Genomic DNA, 12,453 nt, shown 5'->3' on the forward strand with positions numbered 1-12,453 from the left:
TCCCACCTCAGCTTCCCAAGTAGCTGGGGTCATAGGGGCACACCACCATAACTGGCTAATTTTTTTGTATTTTTAGTAAAGACAGGGTTTCACCAGGTTGCCCAGGCTGGTCTTAAACTCCTGGCCTCAAGCGATCCTCCTGCCTCGGCCTCACAAAGTACTGGGATTATAGGCATGAGCCACCATGCCTGGCCACCATGGAATTCCTTTATTTTTTTTAGACAGAGTCTCACTGTGTCACCCAGGCTGGAATGCAGTGGCATGATCTTGGCTCACTACAGCCTCTGCCTCCCAGATTCAAGCAATTCTCCTGCCTCAGCCTCCCAAGTAGCTGAGATTACAGGCGCATGCCACCACGCTCAGCTAATTTTTGTATTTTGGCTAGAGACAGGGTTTCACCATGTTGGCCATGCTGAGTTTTTTGTTTTTTGGGTTTTTTTTTGAGACGGAGTCTCGCTATGTCGCCCAGGCTGCAGTGCAGTTGCCTGATCTCGGCTCACTGCAACCTCCGCCTCCTGGGTTCAAACAATTCTCCTGCCTCAGCCTCCCAAGTAGCTAGGATTACAGGCATACACCACCATGTCTGGCTAATTTTTTTGTATTTTTAGTAGAGACAGGGTTTCACCATATTGGCCAGGCTGGTCTCAAACTCTTGATCTTGTGATCCGCTTGCCTCAGCCTCCCAAAGTGCTGGGATTACAGGCATGAGCCACTGCACCCAGCCCGGCCAGGCTGGTCTTGAACTCCTGACCTCAGGTGATCCTCCCACCTCGGCCTCCCAAAGTGCTGGGATTACAGGCGTCAGCCACTGCACCTGCCCACCACAGAATTTCATATTATTCCATGTCTATAGCTTTGTTTCCAGTGAGAAAGGGTACATTTTTCATAACTACACTTCCATCTCCTGGCTCTTTAAAATAATAACAGAGGTTGTGCCTAACCCACCCCAATTTATTCTCTCCTTCAGGGAAAAACAGCCTATTTCAGAGGCAGAAATGGAACACATTTTTATTTGCTATATGTATTAACGGTCAAACATAGTACTACATTTAAAGAAATCTCTGCTTTCTGAGGTTTCTTCAGTCAGAGGGTGAGGATGTGTCCGTGGAAAAGTTTACTTTGAAGAGTGTCCATCCCTAGGCAAACACTAAATTTGGAACACAATGTTGATTTTAATAGAGAACTCAGAACATATAACATGTTTCATACTCATTTTACTAGTAAATAGACAAGAGTTTGTTGTGGGTTTTTTGTTTGTTTGTTTGTTTGTTTTTGTTTTTGTTTTGGAAACAGAGTTGTACTCTTTCACCCAGGCTGGAGTGCAGTGGCGCAATCTCAGCTCACTGCAACCTCCGGCTTCCGGTTTCAAGCTACTTTCCTGCCTCAGTCTCCCAAGTAGCTGGGATTACAGGTGCCCACCACCACGCCTGGCTAATTTTTGTATTTTTGGTAGAGACAGGGTTTCACCATGTTGGCCAGGCTGGTCTCAAACTCCTGACCTTGTGATCCGCCCACCTTGGCCTCCCAAAGTGCTGGGATTACAGGCGTGAGCCACCGCACCTAGCCCCTTTAAAAAAAAAAAAAAAGATTAAATCTTTAGTAAGGCAATAGGCCTTTTTTTAAAATTTGAGACAGGGTTTCACTTTGGTCCCCCAGGCTAGAGAGTAATGGCACAATCTCAACTCATTGCAACCTCTATCTCCCAGGCTCAAGCTATCCTCCTGCCTCAGCCTCCCGCATGGCTGGGACTACAGGCATGCACCACCACGCCCGGCTAATTTTTGTGTTTTTAGTAGAGACGGGGTTTCACCATGTCACCCGTGCTGGTCTGGAACTCTTGGGCTCAAGCAGTCTGCCCACCTTGGCCTCCCAAACTGCTAGGATTACAGACATGAGCCACCACGCCCGGCCTTTTTTTTAACTTGGATTTTAAATGCACAGCAGCTACTGACAACACAATGTAGTATAACTGCTTATCTAGGTTACCTGAATCTAATAGTACTGAACAGGATCTCCAGTACACTTGTGGATAATGGTGAGACCAAGGCAAACTTACACTGTAGCTAGCACACACCAGTCATGCAATGGCCTCTACAAGGCTCATGCCACCTGGCAGTAACAGATATACAAGCCATTAAGTAATTATCCACAGCATGCATTAGAAGTTTTATTAAAGAAACATCAAAGAGGAAACAATTAACTAATATTTTATTCACTCTTAAAAAAACTCCAGAACCCTTTCCTGAGCTTTCAGATTCTGAAACGGATTTTCAAGGCCTCAATCTAAGGCTTCTCCCCAGAGCAGAGGTATCTTTAACAACAAAAAACCTCATATAAGCACTCAAGTAAATGTTCAATATTACTACTTATATAAATACTTGCAAAGATGCACACAGTTTAAGTATATAATTTGATGTGTATAAAATCGTATCTAAAAAAAGCATAAATGAGAATATATAGGAAGTACAGAGATAACATTATCATCATAGTCTATAAGAGATGCTGATGACGTAACAGGTTTTCTCCCCTTCCTTACACCTTGCATCTAATATCATCTTCCAACTTTCTCTCATGCGCACAAGAGAAAACTATAAATAGCTCCAAACTAGAAAACAGAAGGCCATTTGGTGGAAAAGGATTTAACTCTATTTAGAATTGATCTAAAATTTCCTTTTACCTAAACATGTGCCTATAAATACATAAGCACAATTCATTTTATTAAGTGGGTACAAACATGAAAACTGACCTTCACCCCAGATCCAAAATCCTATAAAAATAAACTCCAAGTTAATTATTTCCTTATGCAGAAATTCTGTAGTCTTGAACATGGCTTGAAATAAGCAGTCCCTAGAAATCTTGTTAAATGCCATTTATCTTTTTTTCTTCTTAAAATATTTTTCTTCTTAAAAATACGAAAGGAAACTTTCTTTTATTATTTCTCTCATTCTACTTAAGAAAATTTGTCTCAAAGTGGATCCTTAAAACTAGGAAGGCAGGGACAGAAGGTGAAATGGTCAAAGTCCTTAGGAAATAGGTGAGCACCATCAAGAGAGCCAACCAGCTAGCCAGGCAACCCAGAACAGAAACAGGGTACAACTTTTAAAAATTTTTTTTAATTTTTAGAGACTGGGTATCACTATGTTGTGCAAACTGGCCTCAAACTCCGGGCTCAAGAGATCCTCCCATTTCAGTCTCCCAAGGAGCTGAAATCACTCCTTTGGGAGCTGAGACTACAGGTATGCACCACTGTACCTGGCTTCATCTTTTTCTTATTCCATAATAATATTCCTGTCTCTAGATTATGGAGGAAAAGAATGAAAGCAAGATTCTTGAGGGCTCATATGTTCTTCAGTTTATACCTGGTACTATAAAAACTAAAACTGATTTGTGTTTAATCCTAACTATATTTCTAAAAATTCTAACTCATAAATAATAGTCTGAAAGAAAAACAGAAGACCTATAAAAAGCTAAAGTTGGCTGGGCACAGTGGCTCACATCTGTAATTTCAGCACTTTGGGAGACCGAGGTGGGTAGATCACCTGAGGTCAGGAGTTTGAGACTGGCCAGCCTGACCAACATGGGCGAAGCCCCATCTCTACTAAAAATACAAAAACTAGCCAGGCGTGGTGACGGGCACCTGTAATCCCAGGTACTTGGGAAGCTGAAGCAGGAGAATCGCTTGAACCCAGGAGGCAGAGGTTACAGTGAGCCAAGATCGCGCCACTGCACTCCAGCCTGGGTGACAGAGCGAGGCTCCACCTCCAAAAAAAAAAAAAAACTAAAGTTGAGATCTAATAACTACAAGCTTTCATTTACATTAAATAAGGCATATATAAACTTAGCTACTTCCTACACTCATTTTAATCTATTTATCAACAATGGCATGTGTCTTTATTATTAAGTTGGTCTTGACAGTCTGTTGGATGAAGTGACTTGAGTTACTAATTTTATAATAATAGAAACTAGGAAAAGTAATTAAATGGAGGAGACACAAAGAACCATGATATTAAGGTAGAGGGACAAAAATTAGAATTTGATTGTGAGATCTAATTCTTAATGCACACAGGATATAAGCACAGGGCACTGTCACTAACTCAGACATCTGAATCAAGTTATTTTCCAGGCATTTCTGCATCACATTTGTGAGATATGTGAGCATGTGTGATACCTACTGAAAATAGAAAATGCAGCATTACTAGTAGTACATGGTTAATGCTGAATGAGATGATGGAGGTTTTGTGCCTTAAACTACAGAACCTAGGTGTTTCTGAGGAAAGTCAACATTCTTCAGGAGGTAAGATGGCCAAAGCTTGCTCCAAAGGAGGAGGATGCCAAGATTTATATGCAAAAATCAAAATAACTCTGCATAGTGGGCCAGGCGCGGTGGCTCAGGACTGTAATCCCAGCACTTTGGTAGGCCGAGACAGGCGGATCATGAGGTCAAGAGTTCGAGACTAGCCTGGCCCACATGGTAAAACCCCATCTCTACTAAGAATACAAAAATTAGCTGGGCATGGTGGTGCATGCCTGTAATCCCAGCCACTCGGGAGGCTGAGGCAGGAGAATCACTTGAACCCGGGAGGCAGAGGTTGCAGTGAGCCAAGTTCAAGCCACTGCAATCCAGCCTGGGCGACAGAGCAAGACTCTGTCTCAAAACAAACAAACAAACAAACAAAAACAAAACAAAACAAAAACTCTGCATAGCATTTTTTTGGAAAGTCTTCTCATACAGAAGATAGTTGAGTCAATGGGCAGAAGGAAGAAGGAAACAATCAATGCCAAGCTAGAAAAGGTGTCCACCAAAATTACAGTCAAGGCACTACCGGTCCTTCTGATTGAATAAGTGTTTAGTGCCATAGCTCGGGGAAAGTCTGATTTTTCAAAGGTGTTTCTACAAATATCCATGCCAATTCACACTATAAAAGGGGGCTTAAGTTTAATTTTGCAAGATGAAAAATTTCTGGAGATCTCTTTCACAACAATGTGAATATACTTAATACTACTAAACTGTACATTTAAAATGGTTAAGACAGTAAATTTTATCTTATGTGTTTTTTGCCACAATAAAAACAATTCAAATGTTTTTAAAAGGTGGGGACAGTACTCAAGGTCCTTGAACTACTACATGGTTTTTATTTAAAAAATTGTTCCAAGAAAAATTAGCCAATACTTTTACTAAACATATACTAATTTCTGTAAAAAAGTGTCCTTACTATATGGTTACAAATAAAAATCCTAGTGTATACACCTGTGAAACATCAACAATGTGTTAGATTATGCGTCTACTAGAGGATTTAAATAAATTTCTACATCCAAGTCAGATGGCAATTTTAATATTCCAGCCTCTTTCCTAAAACTGAAATCTAAAATTCAGGTTCAGAGAACATTAATTTTGCCTTGATATACTCCTTCAGTTCCATTATTGGTGTTACAATGACATAGCAGCAATTTTCCAAGGATGCTACAAGAGAAGCTCTGAACTCCCTATCTAAAAATCACTTAAAGAGTGAGAAAATTGTTTCAAGTTGTTCAAAATCTACCTCGTAAGGAATTTTGCCCAGGCTGGCCCAGAACAAGAAAATCTTACACCATTTATTTTAGGAATGTGAAAGTGTCAGTGACTCAATGAGCTAAAGCAACAGCATTCCTACACTTCCTCATCTTTGGCAACAGTTTAATGCTTTGAAAAAATAAAGCCATCTTTTATCTGCATAAATCCTTTTAGGAAACTCAATTGTGGATCAGGTCCTAAATAAGCAGTAATCTATGTTTAGTTACTAGATTTAGCAATTGAAGACTGGACCAGCATCATTAACTTATCACTTATAATCTTCTTTTTCCCTTACCAAATGTCACCTCTCCATTTCCACTCTTGTCAAACAACTGGAAAGCCACTATGAACATGGAATCTGGAGCACATAAAACAGATTCAAATGCCAAGAACTCTTGATAGGAGATCAACCTGGAATAAAATATAAAATGTCATTGGCTGGTGAAGAAAGGGAAAGCATCAGGCATTTAATCTGCCTTTACTATATGAACTGTAGCTCAGGGTAACCAATTAATTGATAAAGGGTAGTTTCTTTTTATAGAGGTACTTCAGATAAGGAAGGAAGGGAGAATTAGAATATTACCCTTTTGTAAGTCCCTAGCAAATTAATGAAACTGGGCAATAATCAATAGCTCCTAACATCATGAAAAGAGAGAGGGCCGGGCGCGGTGGCTCAAGCCTGTAATCCCAGCACTTTGGGAGGCCGAGACGGGCGGATCACGAGGTCAGGAGTTCAAGACCATCCTGGCTAACACGGTGAAACCCCGTCTCTACTAAAAAATACAAAAAACTAGCCGGGCGAGGTGGCGGGCGCCTGTAGTCCCGGCTACTCGGGAGGCTGAGGCAGGAGAATGGCATAAAAACCCGGGAGGCAGAGCTTGCAGTGAGCTGAGATCCGGCCACTGCACTCCAGCCTGGGCGACACAGCAAGACTCCGTCTCAAAAAAAAAAAAAAAAAAGAAAAGAGAGAGAACCAGGCAAAATATAATTAAACGTGAATCTGATCAAGTCTCTGGATCAGTTTCTCAACCTCAGTACTGTTGACATTTTAAGTTGGATAATTCTTTGCTGTGCAGGTTTTCTGTGCTTTGTAGCATGTTTAGCAGCAACTCTGGCCTCTACTCACTAGAGGCCAATAGCATCCCCAAGTTGTGATCAGTGTGACTAGCAAAAATGTCTCCAGACATTGCCAAATATCCCCTGGAGAGCAAAATCACCCCTGTTGAGAGCCACTGCTCTACAACTAATCATTGATTTACAGAAAATACAACGAACAAAGGAACATGTTTGCTACCACCACATAAATGCAGACTGTAGGAAATGACAGAAGAAACATTCCATAGTTACTGAAAAATAATTTTTAATGAAGCTATGAAGAGTATTCTTCTTTTTTTAAGGGGCCATGCTAATCTCTGTATCATTCCAATTTTATTATATGTGCTGCTGAGGCAAGCACAGGGAATCTCAATCTTAAAAGACCTAACAGATATAACAATGAATCACAATATACATCCTTATTTGGATTCTAATTTAAACAAAGTAAAAAAAAAAAAAAAAAAAAGTTTTTTAATTTATAAGACAATTTGGGAAATGGAAATACCAACATAATGCAAATGCTTGATGATATTAAGAAATCAATGTTTTTAGGAGGTTTTTTTGGTTGTTGTTAAGCATTCTTATGTTTTAGAGATACACAGTGAGACATTTGCAAATGAAATACGTCATCTAGAATTTACTTCAAAATAATCGAGAGGATGGAGAAGAGATGGAGATATAAAAAAACAAATAATTATTTGGGTAATGATTAAAAGTAGGTGAACTTACATTATTCTCTGTGTTATACGTGTTTGAAATATCACTAATAAAAATTTTGGCCAGGCACAGAGGCTCACATCTATAATCCCAGCACTTTGGGAGGATGAGGCAGGAGGACTGCTTGAGTACAGGAGTTTAAGACCAACCTGGGCAACATAGGGAGACTCCATCTCTACAAAAAGTAAAAATAAAAAATTAGCTAGGCATGGTGGCACACACCTGTAATCACAACAACTCAGGAGGCTGAGGTGGAAGGATTGCTTGAGCCCAGGAAGTAGAGGCTGTAATAAGCCAAGATCATGCCACTGTACTCCAGCCTGGGTGACAGACCAGACTCTGGCTCAACAAATAAATTAATTAAACTAAAATAAAATGTTTAGAGGCAGGGCACAGTGACTCATGCCTGTAATCCCAGCACTTTGGGAGGCTGAGGCAGGCAGATCACTTGAGCTCAGGAGTTCAAGAGCAGCCTAGGCAATATGGTGAAACCCCATCTCCACAAAAAATACAAAAATTAGCCAGCCGTGGTGGTGTGCACCTGTAGTACCAACTACTTGGGAGGCTGAAGTGGGAGGGCAGTTTAAGCCCAGGAGGCAGAGGTTGCAGTGAGCCGAGATCATGCCACTGTACTCCAGCCTGGGTAACAGAGCCAGACCCTGTTTCAAAAAAAATTTTTTTTTAATTTTTTTAAAATAAAAATGTTAAAAGGAAAAATCAAAACAAAAATGGTGGGAGCCAGGTGCAATGTCCTGCACCTGTAGTTCCAGCTACTCAGAAGGATGAGGCAAGAGGATCACTTGAGCCCAGGAGTTCAAGGCTATAGCATGCAATGCTGGTGCCTGTGAATAGCCATTGCACTCCAGCCTGGGTAACAAAGTGAGACCCATTTCAAAACAAAACAAAACTTAACAAAAAGTGGGAGAAACTCATATGTTGGGTTTCTAGAACTTAACATGTCCTATCATACTCAAGGTTATAAAATTAACCAGTGATCAAAACTACACAGAAATTGCCTTCAGTGACCGTACAAAGCCAGCATATGCTAGACCTTTCATAGCAAGCTTGCTACAAAGATTCCATACCATCTTGCTGCTCATTAGTAATGAGTGTCCAAGTAACAGCATTATAAAAATGTGTCTCATATGCACACAGATCTGCATACTGGTCTTCAATGAAGTATTTTCCTATGAAACTCATCTTTCCTTGATTGTCCAGTGTTAATTATTCTATATATTTCAAAATGTGTTAATTGATACAAGGATTTTCTATAGTATATCTTTCATGCGATTTCTGTTTGAGGAAGAAAAAAACAGACTGACCAATAATTTTAAATATAAAAAATAGGCTGATTATGGGTTTTCTTTAAAAAGGCATAACATACTGGTTTTTACAAAACAGCATCAAGACATAAAAAATACACCTACCCTGAAATACAGAATAAGTAGCTTTAAAACAAATTTCATGCTCAGTAGTAAAACCAATATAAAAATATAAAACCTTCTCATAAATATAAAACCTTCTCATAAATATAAAACCTTCTATATTTATGAGAAGAGGCAAAAACTTCTTCCTTAACTAGCAAAGGTCACAAACTGTCAGCTGGCAGACTGAATTTGGTCCAAAGATGTGTTTTCTTTGGCATGAAAAGTACTATTTTTTTAGTTGCATTAGCTGACATCAAGAAATCACAAGATTTCCCATAAATACTCAGTTTTTTCTGGTTTATTTTGATAAACTGCAAGTGTAAACAACACTAGGTTTCTGGTCCCAAGTAGCACCAGCCCCTTGAAGACAAGCAGTCTTTTTCCTTCAGAAAAGCAACCAAACAGGGCTCATCAGTCATATATCTACAGACCACACTGTCCTTGTGGATTTGAGACTCTTGTCACATAGGTTTCCAATTAAGTAGCTCTTTGTTTAAAATAGAAAGTCTATGGAATTTACTAAATTATCTACATTTTGTCTGCCAGCATATTCAAAAGGCAAATCATATATTCATGCAACTTTTGAGCCAGAAGGACCCTTAGAAAGGCAAACGTTAAGTGATCTTCCTCAAAGACATTCAGCAAATCAGTGAGGCTACCTGAAGACTCCTAACTCCTGCCTTCAATTTGGTGTTCTTCCATTACTGTGTATCTCCTAACCCTCTCCCAATTTTAAAGTTATAATTGAAAACCAGAAAGGGTATCTGGCATTAGTAAGCAGACCATTATTATAAGAAGCTATTGCGGTAATACTCAGCCATCCCTCAATACTCAGTTACCTTCAGATATATTCAGATCTGTATCACATGAGACACATATTCAGATGTATCATGAAAATACACAAAAGCACCAACAACTTAAAAATTAGTCAAAAATCAGCCTGTTACAGTGACACATGCCTGTAGTCCTAGTTACTCAGGAGGCTAAGGCAAGAGGATCACTTGAGCCGACAAGTTCAAGGCTGCAATGAGCTGTGATTGTGCCACTGCACTTCAGCCTGGGTGACAGAGTGAGACTCTATCTCTAAAAAATAAATAAATAAAAAATAAATCAACTGAGTACATTATTCAGCCTTAAAAAGGAATGAAATTCTGACATATGCTACAACATAGATGTGCCTTGAAAACATTATGCTAAGCGAAATAAGGCAGACACAAAAGGACAAATAATGCATTATTCCACATATGTGAGGTAGCTAAAATAGTAGCAATAAGAAGTAGAGTACTGGTTATCAGAGGCTGTTTGGAGTGGAAGGAAAGAGAATGGGGAGTCATTATGTAATGGGTATGGGGTTTCAGTATGGAATGATAAAAACGTTCTGCAAATGGATATGATAATTTTTTTTTTTTTTTGAGACGGAGTTTTGCTCTTGTTGCCCAAGCTGGAGTGCAATGGCATGATCTCGGCTCACTGCAACCTCCGCCTCCGCCTCCTGGATTCAGGCGATTCTCCTGCCTCAGCCTCCCCAGTAGCTGGGATTACAGGTGCGTGCCACCACACCCAGCTAATTTTTGTATTTTTAGTAGAAACGGGGTTTCACCATGTTAACCATGGCTGATTTCGAACTCCTAACCTCAGGTGATCCGCCCATCCCGGCCTCCCAAAGTGCTGGGATTACAGCCATGAGCTACTGCGCCTGGCCTTGGATACGAAAATAGTTGCATAACAATGTGAATGTACTTAAAGCCACTGAACTGTCCTGTCCACTTAAAAATGATTAAAATGGTAAATGTTATTTATGTATATTTTAACACGATTTTTAAAAGTCACTTGAGGTTACCTAGGTGCATACATTTGTCAAAGCTCAGCAAATACACCTTTGAGATTCACATTTTCTTACTGTGTGTGAGTCTTACATTTAAAGAAAAACACTCAAAGGCTGGGCATGGTGACTCACACCTGTAATCCCAGCACTTTGGGAGGCTGAGGCGGGTGGATCACTTGAGGTCAGGAGTTTGAGACCAGCCTGGCCAACATGGTGAAACCCCACCTCTACTAAAAATACAAAGAAAAATTAGCCTGGCATAGTGGCGCATGCCTGTAATCCCAGCTATTTGGGTGGCTGAGGTACGAGAATTGCTTGAACCCGGGAGGCGGAGGTTGCAGGGAGCTGAGATTGTACCACTACACTCCAGGCTGGGTGACAGAGACACACACTGTCTCAAAACAAACAACAACAACAAAAAACCCTCAAAACATATATTAAACACTAGTAAATAATGTGCATGCTAATTTAGAACTGTATCAATGTCTGACTTTACTCTGAAATGTATAAAAAAATAAGATGGACTGATGGAAGGATAGAGGGATGGATGGATATATGAAAAAGCAGGAATAGTTAGATGTTAATAGTAGAATCTGGCCAGCTGCGGTGGCTCATGCCTGTAATCCCAGCACTTGGGAAGGTCAAGGGAGGAGCACTGCTTAAGTCCAAAAGTTCAAGACCAGCCTAAGCAACATAGAAAGACCCTATCTCTACAAAAAATACCAAAATAAAGAAAAATTAGCTGTGCATGAGGCAGGCGCCTGTGGTCCCAACTATTTGGGAGGCTGAGGTAGGAGGATCATTTGAGCTCAGGAGGTTCAGTAAGCCATGATTTGAGGCTCAGTAAGCCATGATCACGCCACTGCATTCCAGCCTGAGTAAGAGTGGGACCCTGTCTCAAAAATAATAATAATAAAAAATAATAAAATAATAATAAATATAATCTATGTGGTAGTGTAGGTGGTAGATATATGGGTGTTCACTATAAAATTCTTTCAACTTTCTTTAATGTTTGAAAATTTTCATAATAAAATGTTGGGAGGAATGAGAGAAAAACAGGTCACTTGACAGTCTCTCTGATACTCTCCTCTATTTTAAGACCACAGTCATTATATACTTATTGCATTATAATGCAACAATATTTTTCTGAAAACAAGAAATAGTCTGCAATGCTTAAAGCAAGCATGTTTCAGAAATTTATTTATTTATTTATTTATTTATTTATTTATTTTGGGAAACAAGGTCTCAATCTGTCTCCCAGCTCGAGAGCAATGGCGCAATCAGAGCTCACTGGAACCTGGAACTCCTGGGTTCAAGTGATCCTCCTGTTTCAGCCTTCTGAGTAGCTGGGACTATAGACAAGCACCATGATGCTCGGTTAATCTTTAAATGTTTTTGTATAGATGGGGTTTTGCTATGTTACCCAGGTTGGTTTTGAACTCCTAGTCCCAGGAGATCCTCCTGCCTTGGCCTCCCAAAGTGCTGGGATCATAGGCGTAAACCACCATGCCTGGCTCCAGAATATTTTTAAGGCTCCTTTTCCCTTTATCCTGCCATGGATCCCTTTATTGCTAGAAGGGCCCAATCAAGACTTTAATAGAACATATGCAAACCACAAGCTACTAACTGTTGAGTGAAGAAACTACTGATTAGTTCACACTCTATTCGTTTTTCTTGTAATGGGGATAAGGAGGTACTTTCACTTTTTACCATATTACCCCATTGTCTGACATTTTAGAAAGAACATGTATTCATTTTATAAGTTTGAAAAATATATTTTCTGAATTTGGTGTGTTTTTCAAAAATTTTCTACGAAGCCCCTTTTCAATTTAGTAAAT

The 12,453-nt window shown here is 39.8% G+C and overlaps 1 protein-coding gene and 1 non-coding gene across 7 annotated transcripts in view; both read right to left on the minus strand.

Annotated features, from left to right (window-relative positions):
* LOC105483242 (solute carrier family 25 member 12) overlaps positions 1 to 12,453 on the minus strand; it is a 227,773-nt gene that overhangs the window by 70,494 nt on the left and 144,826 nt on the right. For all 6 annotated transcript variants that reach the window (XM_071072930.1, XM_071072929.1, XM_071072932.1 and 3 more), the window contains one exon: positions 5,847 to 5,962. In XM_071072930.1, coding sequence (XP_070929031.1) covers positions 5,847 to 5,962 — 116 coding nt within the window. Of the gene's footprint in view, positions 1 to 5,846; positions 5,963 to 12,453 lie in introns of those variants that run through there.
* Positions 6,902 to 7,007, minus strand: LOC112426976 (U6 spliceosomal RNA). Its single transcript, XR_003018383.1, has one exon. It is a non-coding gene; the product is annotated as a U6 spliceosomal RNA (small nuclear RNA).

This window comes from Macaca nemestrina, chromosome 11 (assembly GCF_043159975.1).
Source record: "Macaca nemestrina isolate mMacNem1 chromosome 11, mMacNem.hap1, whole genome shotgun sequence".
Lineage (NCBI taxonomy): Eukaryota > Metazoa > Chordata > Mammalia > Primates > Cercopithecidae > Macaca > Macaca nemestrina.